The sequence below is a fragment of the Tachysurus fulvidraco genome, chromosome 17 (genome assembly GCF_022655615.1).
Source record: "Tachysurus fulvidraco isolate hzauxx_2018 chromosome 17, HZAU_PFXX_2.0, whole genome shotgun sequence".
Classification (NCBI taxonomy): Eukaryota; Metazoa; Chordata; class Actinopteri; order Siluriformes; family Bagridae; genus Tachysurus; species Tachysurus fulvidraco.
In genome coordinates this window covers 17,206,926-17,229,168 of record NC_062534.1, presented here as the reverse complement: position 1 = coordinate 17,229,168, position 22,243 = coordinate 17,206,926, and the positions used below count along the sequence as shown (strand labels likewise).

The 22,243-nt window shown below is 35.8% G+C and overlaps 1 protein-coding gene across 1 annotated transcript; it reads right to left on the bottom strand.

The window, feature by feature from the left end:
• Positions 1–3,508: 3,508 nt before the first annotated feature.
• tgfbi (transforming growth factor, beta-induced) lies at positions 3,509–16,764 on the bottom strand. Its single transcript, XM_027135469.2, has 17 exons — positions 16,606–16,764; positions 16,087–16,185; positions 9,975–10,039; positions 9,696–9,853; positions 9,396–9,560; positions 8,880–9,026; positions 8,573–8,714; positions 7,915–8,127; positions 7,699–7,839; positions 7,471–7,613; positions 6,729–6,865; positions 5,408–5,538; positions 5,163–5,287; positions 4,909–5,011; positions 4,759–4,820; positions 4,641–4,665; positions 3,509–4,535 (listed from the first exon to the last, which is right to left on the bottom strand). The coding sequence occupies exons 1-17, from the start codon at positions 16,719–16,721 to the stop codon at positions 4,474–4,476; spliced, it is 2,034 nt and encodes a 677-aa protein (XP_026991270.2). The 5' UTR covers positions 16,722–16,764; the 3' UTR covers positions 3,509–4,473.
• Between the last annotated feature and the right edge of the window lie 5,479 nt (positions 16,765–22,243).

Below are 22,243 nucleotides of genomic sequence, written 5' to 3'. Positions count from 1 at the left end.
TTTATTATATTTATTTATTATAAATATATTATTTATTCTTTTGGAAAAAAAATGTTTTCCAACTGTAATGAATTGTCATATTTCGGTCTGGATATCAGGGTTAGTTCTAAGATCATTTTTCTGTGTGAGGTGATCCAGTTGCATTATACCCCCAAGTTACCCCAAGATTACCCCCCCCCCCATTACAATGAAATAAGAAAATAAAAAATAAACAATTAATTAAATTAACATTTCCCCTACACTTATTATTATTAGTAGTAGTATCTTTACTATTATTATTATTATTATTGTTGTTGTTGTTATTATTATTGTTGTTATTGTTATTATTATTAGTTATTATTGCAATGGTTTGATGTAAGTAATAACCATGAGATACAATGCAGTCTTATCGTATAAGCTGTTCAATTAAATTAGTTGTATATTATACATATCTTAGTATAATTGCGTAAAATTGATAGCTCATGGTCCACGCAGCATGTAGGTACAACAATGGTGTAGTCAAGAGCAGTTCGGCGGAAGGACACGTCTTCTGCTCCAATCTTTCCAATAGACTGTGAGGTGTTCTGCAGCCATGTGACGTCACGTGCTTTGGCTCCACTCTGTCTGGCTTTGAAAACTCAACAAGCAGGCAACCAATGGCGAGGAGTTCCGGACTACACACACACACACACACACACACACACACACACACACACACACACACACACACACACACACACACACACACACACACACACACACACACACACATGTACTCACTCACTCACTCACTCACTCACACACATGTACAGGGGCTCACTGTTCACTTTCATTGATTTATTTATATTTAGCCAGATTATTTAGGGCACTTATAAGTACTGAGTAGTGATATCTATCTGTGTTTTCTGACTGCTCGTGTCAGACTAGAGTTCAGTTTTCAAATCTATTAATCTCTCTCTCTCTCTCTCTCTCTCTCTCTCTCTCTCTCTCTCTCTCTCTCTCTCTCTCTCTCTCTCTTTCTCTTAACTAGCCTCATTTGTAACAAACGTGCAACATTTAATGCCATGGGTTCACGCTGTAATAAATACATTTAGACAAGTATAAATTTATAGCACTTCAATACAGGACAAGCAGTACAGTATAAATATTTTAACAGAGATCTTATCCTTTTCACCTATAAAACTTTGCATAATTTGCTTTTTAAACTCTACAGACCTCCTATATGAGTTTTCTTTTAATACGTCTGGTGCTCATTAGTTATGTCATGAAAAAGGAAAACATGAGATGTGATGTAGGAAACTGTGAAGGATCCTGAGTCCTACCTAGAAAATTCATCTTTATTCCCAAAACATTTATAAATTAGTTTTTTAAATTCCACAATTTTACAAACTTTTCAGACCTGTACATTTTATTAGTCACAATTTGCCACCTTTGCTCTATATTGGAAAGGTGCCCTGAATGATTAATGACTACGCTTCTAAGCTTAAAAATAAAAACTTCTGTTCTAAGAATCTACAAAAACAACAAACCCTGCTGGCCACATTTAGAAAGGCATAACATAACCAGTCCATCTTTGAGTAAGTAGGTAACTGCACACTCCAGGAAACAGTTACCTAGTTATTCAACGCTGCATTGGTAATTTTATGCTTTTCCAAATATGACCAGCAGGGTGCGACGTTTGCCTGCTTAGTTCACACACTAGCTTTATATGTTTTCAACAGCAGAATTAGGGTGTATTCTCTCTCTCTCTCTCTCTCTCTCTCTCTCTCTCTCTCTCTCTCTCTCTCTCTCTCTCTCTCTCTCTCACACACACACACACACCCACACCCACACACACATATATACACACATGCATATATATATATTTTTTTGTGAAGAGATTTTAGATACAGGTTACTCATTTTTCATGACACATAACATGCTGATTCTTGATCACTCAAGCAGAATGTGGTAGTAATCAGAAAGTGTCAGGGTTGGAAACACGAACGATCTGGTTCAAGAGTGTATTCTCACTGGGTGTCCTGTGTGTAATATAAAGGAGCTATTGTGAGTGAAGCCCACACACACAAAAAAAAAAATGCCAGGGCAGAGGGCAACAGCTGTAGCATAGGTCATGCATGCTAGAAAAGTTCTCAGCCCTATACCAAAACATCTGTCTCTGTCTGTATGAGGGCTGCCTGGACTGTAAGCACTAAGAAGAGGCTTGCTCTTTGATGCTCGATAGTATCCATCTATCACCTTCATTTTGTCACAGTTTACTTACAGGAAAACTAAACACTGCCCAGTTGCTTAGTGTAAACTGCTTTATTCTTCAGACAACCGAAGCCTTGCTAAGAAGAACAGCTTAACAGTACTGGAAAGAAGACATTTCTCAGGAAAACTATGACATGCAATGAAGTGTTTTATGGAATTGTGAGCTTTGCTTTTATTGTGTTGTATTAAGCATAGATTTCTGTGATTACTGCTGTGAGCTTTTTCACTGTTTAACAAATGCTTCCTGTGGCCTTTTGCTCCTATATCCTCCTGCAACAGCACTGAAGGCTTTTACATATGGCAAATCCATACAGTGAGAGTTAACAACTCCACATATGTTTTATATTACAGATAACTTTACCTATTTAGCTAGTTTCCATAATTCTTCATATTTCAACAAGGATCAATGAAAACACATACATATATACTGTACATAGATTAGTGTGAGTGAGAAGCTGCTTATTTCACTACACTAGATGACAGATGACAAAAGTTTTAGTTGAATGTTTAATGTAAAGTAAATATATATGTATTTTTTTAAATATATACTATACAATTAGTTCAAAGTGTCCATAAGTCATCCACTGGAAATGCACTGTATGGAGGAAAACGTCACCAGAAACATGGATTTGATCAAAACAAATTCTCTTGAATACCTTTTAATAAAGTTTGGATTTTAATATCACTCTATATGAGCAGTCCTTAAGATGAAAACATGCAGACCACATGAGATGGTCTTTCCTCATGCTCCTCTCTTAACAGTGACCTTTCAGTACAGCTCAAAACAGCCGGCCGTTGTCTGGCTCTGAGACTAAAAACCTGCTGAAATGCTTCATTCAGAGCAGAGCCATAGAAAGACTGCCAACTGAGAGAGAGCTACCGTGCACACATGTTTTCCTCCCTGATTCCATTAGACGTAACATCCCTTGGGCTACTGTGGGACACTAAATTCCAGAATGATGGAGATAAAAGATATAAAACTAGTTCAAAATGCCATGATTGTTCCTTAATGTTACTTTGAAGGTTGGGTGTCTGCATCCTGTTAACGCACTTTAATTACCCTTTGTTCACTTGTAAGCAACGTCTGGACCCACATTTTTTCCATTACAGAGTGTCTGTTATGAACAATGCTTTTCTTGGAAGACTGATATATGAGTACTTCTGCTCAATCCATCTATATTATGGAATAAGAATTATGATATTATATATTAGTTTTAGTACAATGGGAAGCAATTCACAAGCATTGGAATTACTAAGTAGTCATCTAAGGAATAACTCTGGGTAAAAAAAGGAATTTTATTGTGAAATGTGCCTTAATCAGAAAGACTTTGTTCATCCACACATTAATCAGCTCCATCAGGATTAAGCAGACAAAATAGCCATCACAGTGATGTCACTTGCTTTTCCTCAGCCTCTTGTGGTGTTGGGCTACTGATCGGAAGGTCGGAAGATCGGAAGGTCATGGGTTCGAACCCCAGGTCCACCAAGCTGCCACTGCTGGGCCCCTGAGCAAGGCCCTTAACCCTCAGTTGCTCAGTTGTAAGTCACTCTGGATAAGGCTGTCTGCTAAATGCCGTAAATGTAAATATGTGCAAACTAACCTTTTTTTGTTTAAGAAATCACAGCCTACAATGTATTTAGATCTTTTTATTTTGGCTGGATTAGAGATATGCAGGCATTTATCTATAAGATCTTAGCTAAGGAGTCTGCTTAGTGGGTACACAGATATGACATTTTTGTCAAACATGTGTACAATAAATTCTAAATAGAGTGTATTTTCACAGGAACAGCTTTTGCACCATAAAAAATCTAAACCTGGCCCGCACTGCTTGTGCTTGAATAGCAGTTTTTGTTCCAACTTAGTCCATGCAAACATGCTACATGTATAATAAAACAAAACAAAATAAAAACCCAAATGTAGAAAACAAATTAAAACATTTAAAAAACATTTCTCAAAAGTTGGCTCTAGAGCTCTAAATCAAATTTAAATTGAGATACAAGTCAATTAAACAAATATATAACTACAGTAATTACCATCAACACGGTCTTTGGTATTCACACACAATAGTAAAATGTTTCCACTTTTAATGTATCCATTTCCCTTGGTGTGCTGAAAGTTTTGCTGCAAATCAGTTAATTTACCAATTCATTGCTTACAGAACAATAACTCGTTGTGCATGTTAGTCTTTCAAGATCAGTGGTGATTTGGACTAACTTCAGGTTTTCATAAATTCACCGAGTTTACTGTACTTGAGTCATTGTTCTGCTGGAACGACTGTTCACAACCTTATGGAAAAGTTCATCTGAAATATGATAAAATAAGCAGTCATTTATTATTTCCTATACCTTCAAATGAAATGATCAAACATGTCATTTAATTTCCTAGTAATTTGTTAAAGAATATTTACCCTTTTTCAGAACTTGTCTGCCAGCCTGTGGGGGGGGGAAACAGTTGCAGTTTGCAAACAAAAATTTTATTTTTAAGCACTAATTATTTTTCTAAACATATAGCAGAATATAACTTACCCTTACTGCAGAAGTATGTTTTGCTGAAGAGTCTTCTGCCTGGTCACTCACAGCTTTGGGGGCTAAAATGAAATTCAATAAAAGGTAACAAATGATTGAACTGTGCATGAAATATAAATAAGTTTTTAAATTAAAAAAGCAAGATCTTACGCAGTGGCTTTATGATTGAATTAATGGCATGTACGACTCCATTAGTAGCCATCATGTCACCGTCAACGACTTGCACCCTATTGACGTACAAAGTGGAGTTCCTCTAGGAATAAAAAAGTAAAAAACAAAGTAATTGCTTAAAATATTCCTTGAACTGGCAAAAACAAGCATTTATACAGTTGTTCCTAGTTACACATAAGCCTGAAAAAGCAAATTTCAGATTTTGCGAATTTACACAGCTGTTGTGTCCTCACCATGCCTAGCTCGAGCTTTTCCCCTGACATGGGCTTCATTCTGGTATGAGAGGTCACACCACCACTAATAAGAAACTCCTCACCTATGTGGTACTTCAGAAGGTTGGCAAACTCTCTGTGATCTCCTAAACAGACCATTACCAACAGCTATAAGTTATGAACAGGAATGCAAAAGAACTTCCAAAGTGATACATTCATGTTTTTTTTAAATACACAAGCCAGTAGTAGAAAGGAAAGCACAGTACTCGTGATTTTGTTGAGATCGGCTGCGGGCATGGCACGGAAAGCATCAATGGTGGGGGCAAAGATGGTGTAAGTTCCTTTCTTGTTTAGCAGCTCAGTCATGCCTGCCCTCTGTATGTTGCCAACCAAGGTGCTGTGAGATAGTAAATTGTGTAGTAAACATTAGAAATCCAAACTCCACCCAATCAAACACAAAAAAAAATTCATGTAAATTACTAGTGATCATTTTGAAACAAAGGTTCTGTCTGGCATTAGCAGAAAATGATTCATATTTTTTCTTTTAGAATTTAAATGAAATAAAATGTTGCTTTAGTGAAATATTTGAAAAACCTAAATATTATATAATATATGGCCAAAGGTTTGTGAACATCTGACTATCACACCCATATTTGGTTCTTCCCCAAACTTGCCCTTGTGCACGAGGCAAAGTCTATGAAGGTTCAAGTGGAAGAATTCAAGTGTCCTTCACAGAGGCCTGGCCTCAACCCCAATGAAGACCTTTCTGTCATGCCAAGTGAACCCCAGACCTCTCTCTTATCATCAGTGCCTGACCTCACAAATTCTCTTTGAATGGACAAATCTTCACAGCCATTTTCCAAAAAAGTGGACATTATTATAACTTCAGAAGAGGGTCTAAATCAAGAATGGAATGTTCAAGAAGCACATACGCATATGACATACATATTATGGTCACAACCTTTTGCCAATATAATGTATTTCCAAATTCACAGATAAAGCTGATTTAGATTCTGTCTGCTAGCATAAGAGATTGTAATAGATTAGAAAATAATCTATTCTTTATTAGAAAAGACAGACAGAAATTTATATAAAACCAAACAGTATCTCAAAGATTAATAAGGTTCAATTAGTTTTCTGCTGCAGTTATTCGTTTTTACAGTATACATTTCACAAGTGTAGGCCTTGTTGATCTGGAAATGTAGATTTCAGATTATTTTTTTCTAAAAGGAATGTCAAATTTGGGCAGAATTTTAGAATATTAAACTCTCAAAGTGTTCCGAGTATAATGACACTGACTTCTTTGGATGTACTGTACAGTATGTGGGAGGGGAAGCAGCTGTATATACTCTTTCCAACCTACGACTCTGGTAAAACCATTACAATCCCTTTCCAAGGGATTTTTCCTGCTTGAGAATTTATGGAGCTTTTAAGCTTAAAAGAGGACTGCTGAAAACACAAAATAGCCGCACATATCCAGGTAGCACCTGTGAGATAATGGGTTTTGTGTCTGTAATTATTTCTTGACTTTACCTCTTTAGTTATAGTCAAGCATGATTCATGTTTTTGCTGTGATATGCTGCTCACCTGAAACGACTGTCTGCCTTTAGAACATCCATAACAGTGCCCATGGGCGGAGCCAGAATCTTATCCACGATGAACATAGTGCCATGGCGACCATTTTTGTCATGGGCAGCAATACAGGCATTCTCGATGCAGAGGTTCTGCGAAGGACAGAGCAGCCGTAAGTTCATGGTGGTTTGTTTTACCCATGAGGGATGCTAAATTTGTGTTTCTTGGATGACTGATGGTGTGCAAGTCAGCTGTGGAAAATGTTAGGGTGATCCAGAGGAGAGGTTTCCGGTGATCTGCAAACTCCATTACGCATAAGAAATGTGAGACTTTTGAAGTTTGAGCTACACCACTAGTACCAAGAACATAAGTGGACATTAAATGCTTGAAATCAATGTGACAAATTATTGAGTTGTCTAACATATCTTATCCTCAGACTTTGACATTGTAGCCCAGTCATAATCATAGTAATGTTTTCACATAATAAATCTACAAAAAGCCACAGATACAAAAGAATGTCACATATATTCCATATTAAGTAATGCTTATGTAATGTGTCATAGTGAAAGCTGGATGACATGACTGACTTCAAATTTGTGTGGGAAAGAAATCAACAAATGGAATTTTCCAAATCTATTCGAACAGTTCATAAAATGAGTCATAAATTATAAGCATTTTATTCACATATTAAGACATCATTGTAATTAGCATGAGCTAGTCTTTGTCTTGTTAGAATTACAGTATGAATATAACTTACATTTCTATATACAAACACTCTAAGTTTAGTTCCATCAAGAGTTTCCAGCTCCTGTCCATGGTACAAACCCTTGGAGGAGAGTTTCCCCTTCAGAACATGGTTCCTCAGTAGTTTTCTCATCGCGGGTGTCATAGAAACAGTACCTGTTCATATATAATACATGTGAAATAAAATTAGGCTGAGAAAGTTTAGCGATGTAGTTATTAATAGAAATGCCTTTATCCCAACCTTTGAAAGCATCATTTTGAGGTGCTATCAATGTAAATGCTTCAGACCCCGAAAGTTGAGGATTTAGACCAGCATCTGTGAAAAGCCTAGTAGCTGTGGAAACTTGGGGATCACCTTCAGCAAGTTCCTTCAGGGTCTTAACTATTATACAATAAAAAAACAGCTGTTAATATAACATGACAGTGAAAAGATAAGAATGAGCGTCTGTAGGGGTACCTGAGTCAGGGATGAGAAGCTCATTAATGTAATGGACAACTCCATTGGTGCCCAGTTTGTCTGTGCTTGTCACAATGGCTTTGCCATTGAGGGTCATTTTGTCGTCTTCACAGCCGACCTCCAGCACTGTGCCTTGAAGTGTCTCTAGGGGAGTCCCTGCCAAAATGGACTCAGCACAGTGCATGTTCTTCAGGATGTGGTAATTCAGCAAATCTGGGAAAAAAATAAAATGGACACAACTCTAAATATAAGTTTGATTCTTTTAGGCTTAAATGTGAACAAATCATTGATTTCAATAAAAAAAAGCTGTATAATCATTTGTTTTGCTAATGCACTTTTTCTATGGTTCTGTCCTGGAAACTCACAGCATAGTTTGAAGTTTTCCCTGATAAAAGTGTTTTATTCCAATTATACCACAGCAACTTGCCAATATTTCTTTTCTTTTTTTTTCCTTTTTTTTTTATAAATTACAGAATGACTAGTATAGTTCCATTTAATGCAGTGGAACATTCTCAAAGCACCTTTAAACAATCAGTCCCATGCAAACCTCTCTTTCTTTAAACAAGACATTCTATATACAACTAATATTCATTAACATGTTTAAATAATTTATGTATAGAAATATATATACACAATTCATTCTGTTAATCAAACTCACCTTTAAGAGCAACTGGATCGTTCAAGATTCTGTTCATCATTTCTGGAGGAATCTTCTCAAATGCTTCATTGGTTGGAGCAAATACAGTATAGGAACCCTGATTCTCTAACACTGAGGTAAGACCAGCATCATCGACAGCTTTCTAAAATAAAAGGTGATAAGTGAATTCTGTACATAAAATAATACAGATTTTTTTTCTCCAAATTAAGAAAATCTGACATTATTGACTTCTTCAAAATTTCTTATTAAAACTTGTTTAGACAATTCTATCCAGGAAATAATGTATAATAAGGAATTATCATCATACTTGCAGTGTTGTCAGATCATCCTCAGTTTCAAGAAAAGACTGGATATTGTTGGTGACAGCTGTGATAACTCTGTCAACAACGTGAACTATTCCATTAGTTGCATGCTGGTCAGTCTTCACCAGCCTTGCACAGTTTACAGTCACAATCTAGAGAAATAATTTTTATATTATACAGTAATATCAATAGTGTTAACAAATGATATTTGCTCCTCCCATCTAAATTTAGTACTAATGATATTAAGTATTAGTAATAATGTGCTTAAAACCAGTGATTCTATGGAAATTGTACTGTATACTCAAATGTGTACAGTATTCTCAAATTTCATGTTCAGACACCAGTGGAAAATAGTTTAAGATGTAGCAGCTTGGCAAGGACTGACTCTACACTGCAATGTTAAGTAGCGTGGGCAAAAAGGAAATAAAATAAACAGCATAGCACTGGAGGCACTACTATAAACATGAATGCTGGTGTTTTCTTTTGGTATAATCTTATATGTCAAACCAGAAATCACTTACGCCATTGGAATAGTGATGGATATGAACATCAAAATCCTGGTACATTGAGGAGAAGGATGACCCATGCTTAAGGTCATCTGAAGTCAAGCGTTTGTTTATCATGTGGTAATGTAATGCATTGAGGAGCTCAATGTTGACATTGCTCACCAAAGCATCCAGAATTTCCTGAAATAATAGTGCTATATCATTTTTGGTTCTTCCAAAACACATTAAAGGCATTTACTGAAACATGTAATGTGCATTATGTGGTTGGACTAAGCTTAAAGTAAAAAATGTAAAAACAGTCAAATGTTCACTCACAATGGGAAGAGCAGACCATGCCTCATTACTTGGGGCAAAGAATGTGAAACTGCCAGGTCCTTCAATTTCCTCTCTCAGTTTAGCTCTTTCAGAATATATCTTAGTAGTAGTGGCTCCAACCACCCCCATGGTGTTGTAGATATTCACCAAAGGTAAAGCTGGTGGAGACCAAGAACAATATTCATCATACCCCTATGAATAAACTCAGATATATTTATTTTGGAGAAAAATTACTTTAAACAAAAAAATGTTATAATTTTAAAATTATAATATTCAAACCTGCAGGACAGCCCTTTTCTCCCGGCAGCTTTTCATAACCAGGGCAACATTCATAGGTAATCACACTGTAAGACAAGTTCAAGAGAGTAAAATGTATATCACAATACATAAATTATCAAAGTCACAATCACAGGATAGAATTCACTAGCATTTACCTTCACATACACTTTAATTCATGTATTACATAAACAGGTAATTTTTTTCCCCATTGCCCTTTGCAAAAAATTGTTACAAACTTTATGGTTAAAAAATTATATATTTTTAATAGTTTTCAAAAATAAAATCACAGCAAGGCAATACTTATAATATTGATTAAGATTATAACAATATCATAATCATCATCATTAACTTATTTATTTATTATACAGCCAGGTCTATCACTAGTTATATGCAATATATAATAATCTGCATAACTCTACTGAGTAAAGTAGTGAATTAAAACAAACCCAACCCCAAAAAAGTTTCTCCTAGGATATATTATCAGATAATAGTATTATTATTATTTTATCTGAAAAGCTTGCCTATTTATTTCTTTTATATTATTCCTAAGAATCTTAATACCATAGCAGCTCCAATCGTTCACACTTCATTGTACACAGATACTAGGCAGACTGGACTATCCCACATTGTTTCCATTTAGATGTGTTTCCAATAAATATCCTCTGAGGCTTCAGTTGGCCCTGGAATGCCATCAAATGAAATCTGTTTAGGGAAAAACCAATGACACATCACCAGCCAGAGGAACCTCCAGAGAAGGAGTTAGAGACTCATACTGAAGTAATAACTCCTGCCAGTACAAACAAAAAGAATCTTTCTTAAGAACTGCTAAGCCTAGGTGCAAACACTAGACTACTGGATATTTTTGTGGTCAAAAAATACAATTATCACTCTGTAATACATTTTAAATATGCTATATTTTATTTGATTTAAAACAGTCAAAATATAAGTTACATTATTTCAGGCACATTTAATGCACTTACAGGGCACACTTAACTTTGTTGGCCATGTAACAGTGTACATAGACATTTCATTACAGAATCTATTTGTATAAATAACCAATATAATATAGTTGACCAACACAGAAACTATTATATAATCCATCATATATTTTGCTGGTACAGTTTAAGTCTCCTTTGAAAGGCATGAATACACCCATCCACCTTAGCATAAGGGCTCACTACTTTAGATGGTTTATAATAAAATACATATCTAATCTCCTAAATGATATACTATTTTCGAATAATATAGGCGGTTCCTTAAGATACTTCTATTCTTGAGATACTTGCTTAATATAGAATGTCCAAAGACCTTAGTCATCCAAAGTAGAAAATTCTAAGAATAAGGAATGGGTTACACTTGTAAAAGTAAAAAGCACACTGGACAGTTTATCATAACAGATGTTAACTCAACTCTAATTTGTTCTCCACCAGCATAAACAATGTTGGTAGCCATGGACATCGGATAAATAAACACCATGGCTGGATATTTCAAACACAGCGTATATTACATTTCTAAAAACCACATTATGTTTTCCACAAGAAGAGTTGTGAAAGTTGCATGAGTCTAATGGACATCACCATCTGCTATAAAGCGAATTCCAGCTTAGTCAGCATACTGTCTGGTTATTGCTAAAAAAAATCAGTTCCTATAATGGCATGGATGTCAAAACAAACAGCACAATTTCCTTAGCAACATTCTGTAATTTGTTCATTCAATTTTAAATGTCTATTGAAAAACTAACAAATGCTACAGCAAGGAAAATACCCTGGGCGGACACTAAAGGTGATACTGTATAGCTTCTGTCACACATGCAATTTTACAAGTAAAATAAAAATTACCAGCCAGGCGAGTTGTTGGCCACAAAGGGACCATCAACAATCTGAAATGAATGATTATGCTATTACACTGTCATGCAGAACATGACACACGAACACTAGCCAATGACTGCAAAATCACATAATCTAAAATGAATTCATAAATGTTATTTATAGGCCAATGAAGTCTCAAAATGCTGTCATTGCTGGCCACTGAGTTAAAACTGGAACTTCACAAGGTTTTTACATTAAAAAAAAACTGCCTTATGAGTATCACAAAGACAACTCAAGTACTTATAATGGCTGTACAATGTAGTGAGTGATGCATGTGTTTTGTATTACATATGTTGGATTGAGGCGCAGAGTGCACAGGGTGGGTGGGTGTCCATGCAAGATGGGTACAGGGCTCAACTAAGGTTCCAGCTAAGGTTCCAGCCAAGGCACCCACAATATATTCATCATATATATTCACATTCTGTAACAGCTTTATTAAGGTGAGGATCACAGTTGTTCCAGAGCCAAAAATATACCAAAAATACTAAGTGTAAAATACATCCTGTAAATACACCACAGACGGGATGTCTTTCCATCAAAGGAGGAACGATATACACAGATTCCCTCGTTCAGACAAGGGCATTTTACCATCACCAGGCCATCTACTGACATGTTTTTGGGAAGTGGGAGGTAGGTAACTGGAGAACCTAGATAAAATCCACAAAGACTGGAGGAGAACATGTATAGAAAGCAGCACATATAGTAACACAAGCTCAGAGCCAATTCTGGAGATGTGAGTGCTTCCCACTGCCACCAACATGTCTCCCAAGACCTTATACAATATAGGAAAAATCATTGGTCAGGCTATTTATACTCTGAAGCTCTTGCACCTTTTGAGGGAAATCCAAATAAAACGTATCATCATAAGAACAACAGTGTGAGAAGTGTTTGTATGACTTATTCACGAGCAGACTATAAGAAAATGGCATAGACAAGTGTGGTAATCAGTTTCAAGTATCCTATAATTTGTTAAATGTTAAATGTTGAATGACCCAAAGCCAGAGCAAAAGTGGCTTAGGTACTGTATATCATGGATTTAGCAAATCCACTTCCAGATAACGTTCATATATAAAATAAATGTTTGCCTTTCTTATGTCTCTTACAAACCATCTCTCCTCAAGTGACCTACAAACATCCAGACACACAAAGAAAAGATTGTTGCTCTGAAATGCAGAAACCATAGGCTTCAACACACCCAAAAAGCTAAATCAATTTCAAATTGATAGCGTAAGTTTTGTTTTCACAAGTCACTTGGTGTCCTTTTACAGCCTTACTCAACAGATGTCATGCACATTCAGAGGATGAGGAGTTAGTTGTGAATGATTTGTCTGTGTTTGGGGTATATTACAGCCCTTGACCTGACTCAGAGCAAGCAGTCATTTTCTAAAAACATCTGAGCACCCATGGTAACTCTCACTTCCTCTCTGGCATTCATGAGAATATGCTATGAAAGAGACACTGTTAAGAAAGGAAAAGATGAATAAAACAAGTCTTCTTCTGTCTTGCAGTCTTTTTACTCTTCGTTTACAAGCCCTCGGCTAGGCTTTAAGAATAATGCATAGCAGTGATAAAAGTGTTCGTGTATGAATGTGTGTGTGTATATATATATATATATATATATATATATATATATATATATATATATATATATATATATATATATATATATATATATACCTACGAATGTAACACTCTGCACATGTGGTTTCCCTTTGACCCTCATATACATGTCTGTGGAATGTTCAGGCCAGAAACCAATAACACCTTTCCCCCCCTGTGGGAACATTAAACTGGACGTCAATCAAAGAGAACTTCTGTGGAGTCTGTAGCTACGCTTTGAGCCTGACTCACTCCCCATGGCATAGTGGAGACCACAGAATAGCACTCAACATTATGAACAATTCAGGCTCACAAAGACTCATAGCTGCATGGTACATGAGACACATGGAAGCCATTATTAGCATCAGTCCTTCAAGCTGAACTCACCATCAGAAATTCAGTAGATACCCTAAAAAAGGTAAGCAACACATAAATGAAAAGACAAACAAGAATATGGTAACTGCAGAATGCAAGAAATAAATCCTAAACAATTCTTAGATTCCAAACATGCCCGTTATTGATACTGGTTAAAATGTGAATATGTCTAAAGACATATCGAAGGTATACAAAAAGAACTATGTCATACACATTCATGCTGTATAGACAGAATCAATTTAGCTTTCTTATAATAAGTAAATCTCAGTTCCCTTTATACTGTGTGAACACTAGTTTCAATAGATTCAAGAGAAATGGTCCAAAATTAATTTTGCACAAAGTGACACTTCTGCAGTCCACAAATTACGGAAGAGGCTCCATGTCGGAGCACAATCTAACAAAATTCTTGGCAGATTTGTACTGTATTATGCATAGTTACTTTTTAAAATAATCTCCACTACAGCAATGATAGGAAGAGATGTGGAGGTGTGATTTCCCAAGAAGCCTCTACCATGATTTTTGGTTAAAGACAGAACCCGAGTGACCATTGCTAAATATTTATTTTGTATTCTAATTTGTACATGTTACTTCCCTTCATAGTGATTTTTGGCCTAAACAGAGTTGGGGTTGAGTTAGCCTAATAAAATTCTACCAGTCTCCTAACCACTACATTTAGCAAGAACATGTAGTATGTACTGTATACATCAGTTTGCTTCAATATTCAAACATGGCTGATTATTAGTTTACAACTTTTGATTGTAATTTCTTTTTTCTTTTCTTTCTTTCTTTTTTTTTTTTACAGCATTTTAGTATTTTTTAAATAACTAAGGATTCAAAGCCTGAAATGTTCTGATCTTTTCAATAATGAAGAGTTTCCTTTTAAAAAGTCAATCCTTCCACTGTGTTGTCCAATTCATGGCTTTCAGTGAAACCCCAGAGATTTGTAATACATCACCAATAAGGCATAATAATACAATAAGGCATGATTACAAGGTAGTGGAGGCTTGGTGGTTAAGGCTCCGGGCTACTAATTAGAAGGTTGGGGGTTCAAACTGCAGAACAGCTATATTAAAAAGAACTTTCTCTAATGTATATGTGACAAATAACAACGTCTTAAATACCACAATGGATATCTCCTATACACAGACAAAACTGTATATGTTATGCAATGTCAAGGTTACGTAGATAGTTTAGAGGAAAGCATGCACTCTTCAAGAAGCAGTCATTAAAATATTCCACCAGAGAAAAGTTGTATGATTCGCTTGACAAGTAGCAGTACTCCAGGAACACATAAGCCTCAGACTTAAGCAGGGACAAGAACTTTCTTCTCTGCAGGCTATGGCGCCATGCTAACGTTTATCACTATTGTTCTTTGAGCAGTGGCTGGGGAAAACTGACTCAACCTCTACACCATAGTGACCTGTTTCAAATTGCTGCAGATCATCTTTAAAATGCGCCACACTTTGATAAACTGAGAGATTTTAAATGCAATTAGTGATGGCAAGAAAAATGTAACTGCTTTAATTTTGCACAAGCAGTGCAAAAATCTGCAGCACTGAACCCCTTCACCTATTGATGGTTTTAACTATTATTATTTCCACTCAATATTTGCTTTGCATATACTGCAACAAAATCCTACATGCAATCTAATATTAATCCAGTCCCTAAAGAAAAAACCTAACCCATGTGCTGTTCTGAGTAAGACCATGGGATAATGAATACTCATTTCATGACCTTTTATCTTTTGCAGTTGACTAAACTGTTGGGTATGCTGATACAACCATAATGACTTCTCCTAACAGAAACCAGACCCAATATAAGGAAATTATCAAAAGGCGAATACCATGTAAGAATTTCTCCAGATACTGGGGGAAAAAAGCCCACTAATGCCATTCCAGAACTTACTGCCTCACTGTTTGGAGTTTTAAAACCATTGCTATTAAGCTCCTGAATAACAATGCATCTTCCAGCGCCTTAAAGTAAGGGCTAGATTTTTCACAGACATACAGAATAGTTTTTTGTTCCTGTTTGCACACTTGTAGTGAGTCTCAACAGGGTAAATAACTCAGTCCTGACCAGGACAAAGGACTTAAATGAATGAATGAATGAATGAAAGAATGAATGAAAAATATTAATATTGCAGGATCTTTCCAATTTCATTTCCATGCCATTAAACATGTGAAAACGTTATGCAACCCTAAGTAAAGATTAAAAATAAAATACAGACAGAATCGACACAGATTTTTTCAGACCGGTTTGTGTTGACTTACGTTGGTTTTCCGCATATTTTGCGGCGATACCACTGCTTGCAGTTGGTAAAGTACTTCTTCTCGGTTCCTTGGATCTTCTGCATAGCGCAAACGTTTGGGCTGGGGAAAAAAAAAAAAAAAAAAAAAACAGACTAAGAACTCTTCACTGTACCGTTTTTCTAAATTATTATTTTGCATCTATAAATAAAAACAAACATTTTAGTTATTTAGGTTGTTTTTCAAACTTTTAGTGGTGTCCAAGAATTGATCCTTTCTCAGATAAATACATCTAAATAATAATGTCCCAAATAACACGTTTAACAATAAAACTTCTCTTTTATTTCAGTAGTAACAATGAAACTGATCAACAATAAAACTTCTCTTTTATTTCAGTAGTAACAATGAAACTGATCAACAATAAAACTTCTCTTTTATTTCAGTAGTAACAATGAAACTGATCATCAGTGCAGTGACGCACAGAATTGCAGCACTTCAGATAGCCCAAAAGTAGGCAGAATGTATGTTTTAAAAAGTCCTTACCCATGCTGTCGTCCTCTTATCCGGCTGTGCTGAAGAACAGACTGATATGGTGATTTTGCGGCGAACACCGCAGCGATTAACGTTACAACAAGCGCACACAGAGTCAGTCGCTCCATGTTGCCGCAATTTCCGCCACGATGAAACCGAGAGCACGCGCGCGCATATATACCTTGAGAAGCGCCCTGCTTGAGGGCGGGGCTTACCAATATCCAGGAGATGATAGGGCAGGGGGTTCACAAACTTTTGCACAATAGACTTATTTTTAGTTTTCCATTATACACGGGATTACACGGGATTATATTTATCTGTATTATCCCTTGTAACTGGGTTGGTATCCTTTAATAAGTCATATGCTTTTAAAGTTTTCCCTTACCATAGCTTACATTTTTTTAAAAAGTGCACAATATACAAAAATGAAATGAAGTATTCTTTTGTCTACGACTGTGCATAAGGTACATATAGACATTGACGTTATGTATATTGCAAGTAGGCTTTAATTCAAGTATTCTACAGTAATTTATGAAAAGAAGAATAAACAAAGGTGAAAAACGAGTAATAAATAAAATCTGCATATAAACCTGAAGGTCTGTAAAATGTTATAATAATCATAATATTGCAATCAGACACAAAATGCAAAATACCTGTATCTGGTGACGGTTGCTAAATTTGCTAATTAGTTTAGCAACTGTCAGCATTTTAGCATTTTACAATTTATTACATTTTATTTAATGACTATTCGTTTAAATGAAATAGTTGTTCAATGGTTGCACAAGGGACCCCTTCCATGAATATTATGCACAAGTTTATCTATTATCTAACTTTCCTTAGTAACCAATGTCCTCTATTTTCTTCACCATATAATAAGTTGGTTCTAATTATTAATGATCCCCTTAGTTTATTATAACTTGTGACCTCAGCTGAATTCAGCATGGCTTATTCTGGTAAAATGTAGCTTTAGATGAGTCCTTTAAGATTAGCTTCCTTGATTTTTTAATTCTAAATAATTTTCAGTAGCTTTGATATGTGGTAGCACATTTACAGCAGTATAATGATTAACTAACATAGAGGTAGAAAAGAATTAGCCTTTATTTTTCACATATACATGACAGTACAGTGATATACTTCTTCTTCTGTAAGTTCAAATGAATAACTTTCCAAATCAAATGCAATATTTTATCACATCCCCCTGAACATGCTAAGATAGGAAAACAGGAAACAGATGTTGTATGCATAGAAACTGTGAAGACATCAGCAAATATTTCTTAACAGTTCATGTGATCCCTGATAAACATTCAAAACACTGATGTTCCCTAATTAACCTTGCATTTAAAAATGCATTTCATCAGAAAACACAAAATTCCCTTCACACTTCTTAATGTGAAAACATCTCAGACACCACACTCTTAGTTTCTTTTCTAATAAAATAGTTATTTAGTGTCAGGTTTGGTGCAGATATTAGTATACGTTTAGGAATGGCTATTTGGGAAATGTCCACTTCCACCATGTCCACTCCCACAAAGCACATGTTGCTTTTTTAATATCACCAGCTGGGATTAGATTAGACTAGATTATTTTAACAGATTCATAAACCTTGTAATCTATCCTCCTCCATTTTCAGAGGCGTATTAATGAGCTCTTTGTGATTTGAAAAAAAAGCATTTTGGAATTATAAATAAATAATTCTAAATATAAAGCTAATGAATATAAAGTGTATTTCTCCATATCATCTCACAGTCACTATTGTTAATGACAATTACAAATTACAATCAGGGTATTTGTGTATTTGTGTATTTCTGAGGGTATATATACATATATTTATTCATTCATTCATTTTCTACCGCTTATCCGAACTACCTCGGGTCACAGGGAGCCTGTGCCTATCTCGGGTGTCATTGGGCTTCAAGGCAGGATACACCTTGGACGGAGTGCCAACCCATCACAGGGCACACACACACTCATTCATACAATCACACTCTACGGACAATTTTCCAGAGATGCCAATCAATCTACCTTTGTCAACCTACCATGTCTTTGGATCGGGGGAGGAAACCCCCGAGGCACAGGGAGAACATGCAAACTCCACACACACAAGGCAAAGGCAGGAATCGAACCCCCTAACCCGAGGTGTGAGGTGAACGTGCTAACCACTAAGCCACCGTGCCCCCTAGCAGAAAATCATTTAAATATAATTCACCCAAAAAGTGATCATTTTACTTATTCGTAGTGGTGATATAGTCTTAGATATAATATATTAAATCAGCATATTTGGTATACTGATTATCTGTATTTTATGCCCTATTTCTTATAATAGATTCACTTAATAAAGGAAAAAATTCACATTGTCATATACTCATTGTTCAAATGAAATGCATTTATTTGTAATCAATATCAGTGTAATTGCATTTCAAGTTGGTATTTCATTACACTCCTGATTTCATACCCAATTGGCTCACATTAACATAAACAGAGCAAAAATCTTTCCCTGATTTTTCTTTCATTATGCCAACATTTTTAAAATGCCACACAGTATACTATTAAAGTTTCACATTGTGCATGCCCCAAAACAGCCCCCAGATCCACTGATGTAACCCAATACATACACTCAGGAGGCTTGGTAAGAAACTTGCACTAATAGTTCACTGAATGTTGATTCAGTCAACCACATACCATGTGCCTGCCAAAGAAACTAGAAGGTATCTTGAAAGGAGGTTAGCTTTAATTGAACATGAATCTATATATGTCAGGTCTGGATGATTTATATTTTTTCTTTCACACAAATTTTGACAAGGCCAGGGTTGGGGTTAAATCTATAAATCTGCAACAGTAGTGACAAAAGGCTTCTCTTTTTCTCCCCCTGTACCTTTATAATGGTCCATTAGCTGGATGGCATTTCTTCTGGGGCTCTCCTTCTCCAAAATTGAAGTCCAGCAGATATTCACAAAATTTGAAGTCCAGTAGATATTCCACAACATCACTGGCTTTTCCATTTGCCTGAAAATGAGATCTGGATAATTAAAATACAATCTTATTGTCTCCCTGGTTGAATGAGTGCAGAAAGAAAAAACCCTGCCAAGATCCCATGATGCTGCCTTGGAGATAAACTCCTGGGATACACATGTCTGCCACGTCAACTGTATAATGTTCAAACAGAACAGCAGTTGGGCTCTTTCCTCTTCACCAGATAGGAAAAAGGAATTCCAATCTTCACCAGTTACAACTACTCCATGTGTTCCCAGTCAATAATGATACGGCACTGTCTTCTGTTGATGCCAAAGTATCTCTAGTAAAAGTGCCTTTAAATGCTTACCTTGTGTGCTCTGTCTGTGTTGATGTCTCTGGTTGTATTTACCTATTCAAAGCTGAAAGAGGCAAACAAATCATCATAAAAAGGACCCCGAGAACCATTCCAGGCAAATTTCTAATTTCCATTCACCAAATACACAGTTCAATTCCAGAAAGTTAAAAGTACTTAGTCTGAGCCTCAAAGTAGTAAACTGACAATCACACAGATTTCTTATTTGTTTTTACAGGTCAGAGATGAAATATGACATTACCCAATTGAGTTCTGTTTCTCCTATTAGTTTTTATGGCCATGTCCGACAGACATTACCATGGGGCCCTATGTTTAATGTTTAACTCAGCTCCAGCCATTGAAGCCCACATTCCTTTTCTTAAAATCCTCCAAGCGCAGGTATGGTAACACTATTCTTCACTTTCTCAGGAAATGAGTATAACTGAATTTTTTTTTATAAATTCCACTTTTAATATGAGGTGCAGGCTGAATTTTCAGCCATACAGGTGGGGAAAATGGTTACCTTAAAGATTTTTCTAATCTCTTTATGAGTAATAGAGGTTACGTTACTTCCTGCATCTGCGTATAGGTTTTCTGGAACCAGAAAAAGATTTACATCACCAAGGTACAGTATCAAGTCAAGATAAAAGTATAATGTTGAACTCATAACAACAAATAAGCTTAAACACATCACAAGAGCACCATTTTATTGCACCATGGCCTGCTGAGAACCTTCTTGTTATTTTTCTCTAGCATTTTTCAAGCAAGGTATCATCTCACATATTCTCTGTGTTTATCTGAACCCTTACATTTGACAGTCAAAAATCACCTTTTAATACAATTAATTATCAACTGTAATGCATACACAGACAGTTTTCCAGAGTAAAAAGGTCAAGTTTTAGATGTGGTACACCAGATGGTCACTCAAATGGCTTTTTGTTGCTTGCATGAGCTCATCATTTGGAACAGCGTGGAAGTCAGTTGTTACTTGGCTGTAAGTTTCAGAATGCGGTTGAGTGAATCCCAACCAACTGGTCATTGCGGTATGTCTTTCTTAAACAGGTGTAAGAAGCAGCATAAATACAGCTTCCTGAAATGTAAATAGTGTGCTTTGTGGCTGTCATTAGACCATGCTACTAGTACAAAAGACTTGATGTGATAGAGGTCAGCACCAAAAGACATGGATGCAGAGGCATGTTATTTTCTACTGAGAAGTTTAAACTGTTTACATTTAAATGTATGGAATTTAGCAGATGACCAACTTCCAAAACTGCTTTTGATGTCTCCGTAAATGGATATATAGACAACTTTTAATTGGTGTTCCAGATAAGATGTTAAAAAGCCTTTCATATTTCCTTAGGGCTCTAAAACGTAAACAATGAAGAAGGGGTGCAAGATGAATGGACAACTGAGGATTGCCATTATTACATAAGAATTACATTTTCTTTAAAACACACCTCAGAAATGACATGTGATGGCCAACATACTGTAGGTTATGTCCATACGTTCTGTGTCAGAATTAAAGGACATGACTCAGAACTCCAGGAGGTGGCAGTAGTATGTATTACAAGATACACAGACCTCATTTGCAGGAAAGCAGCCCAGTATCAAAAATGCACTACTCTGTGTCTCAGACTGTGTGTGTTAAAAAGTCCAAATAAAACACTACTTTCTTCCACATATAGGGTGTCGAATGGGTTACTTTAGTTTCACTGACCAGGAATAACCAAGTAGAAAGAGAGAGAGAGAGAGAGAGAGAGAGAGAGAGAGAGAGAGAGAGAGAGAGAGAGAGAGAGAGAGAGAGACAGTGGTGCACCACAGCTGTTTTTAAGAGTTTTTTGCTTAATAAAAAAAAATGCTTGAAATAATTTTAATAAATTAATTAGTCACTTTTTTACATCATGACAGAATCATCTACAGACATCTATTCTAGATTTGTCTACTTTGTCTGCAGTTGTCACAGCTGCAGAACTAATCTGTGCTCTTATCTGTTAACTCTATTTAACAGACTATTAGCAATGTGCAACAATTAAATTATTTGGAAAATGCAGCCCCTTTTTCTGGTTGATGTAGCTTATTTCTGTTTTCCAAGCTGCTGAATAATATCTCTCGTAAAGCATTTGTGCTGATTGATTAACTTCTTTATTGTGATCAATTTTATATAATAGCATGACTCTAGCAGTAGATTCAGCAATGAAGTTTATATTAATGTGCAACTTCTAATGTTACAGTAAAGGAAAATATTATAAAGTATTCAGACATTCATTTTTGTTATTCAGTTTTATTCCAGTACATATCTAGTACTAATTCTTACACACATAATGTCTAACCTGGTGTTTTGGAAAA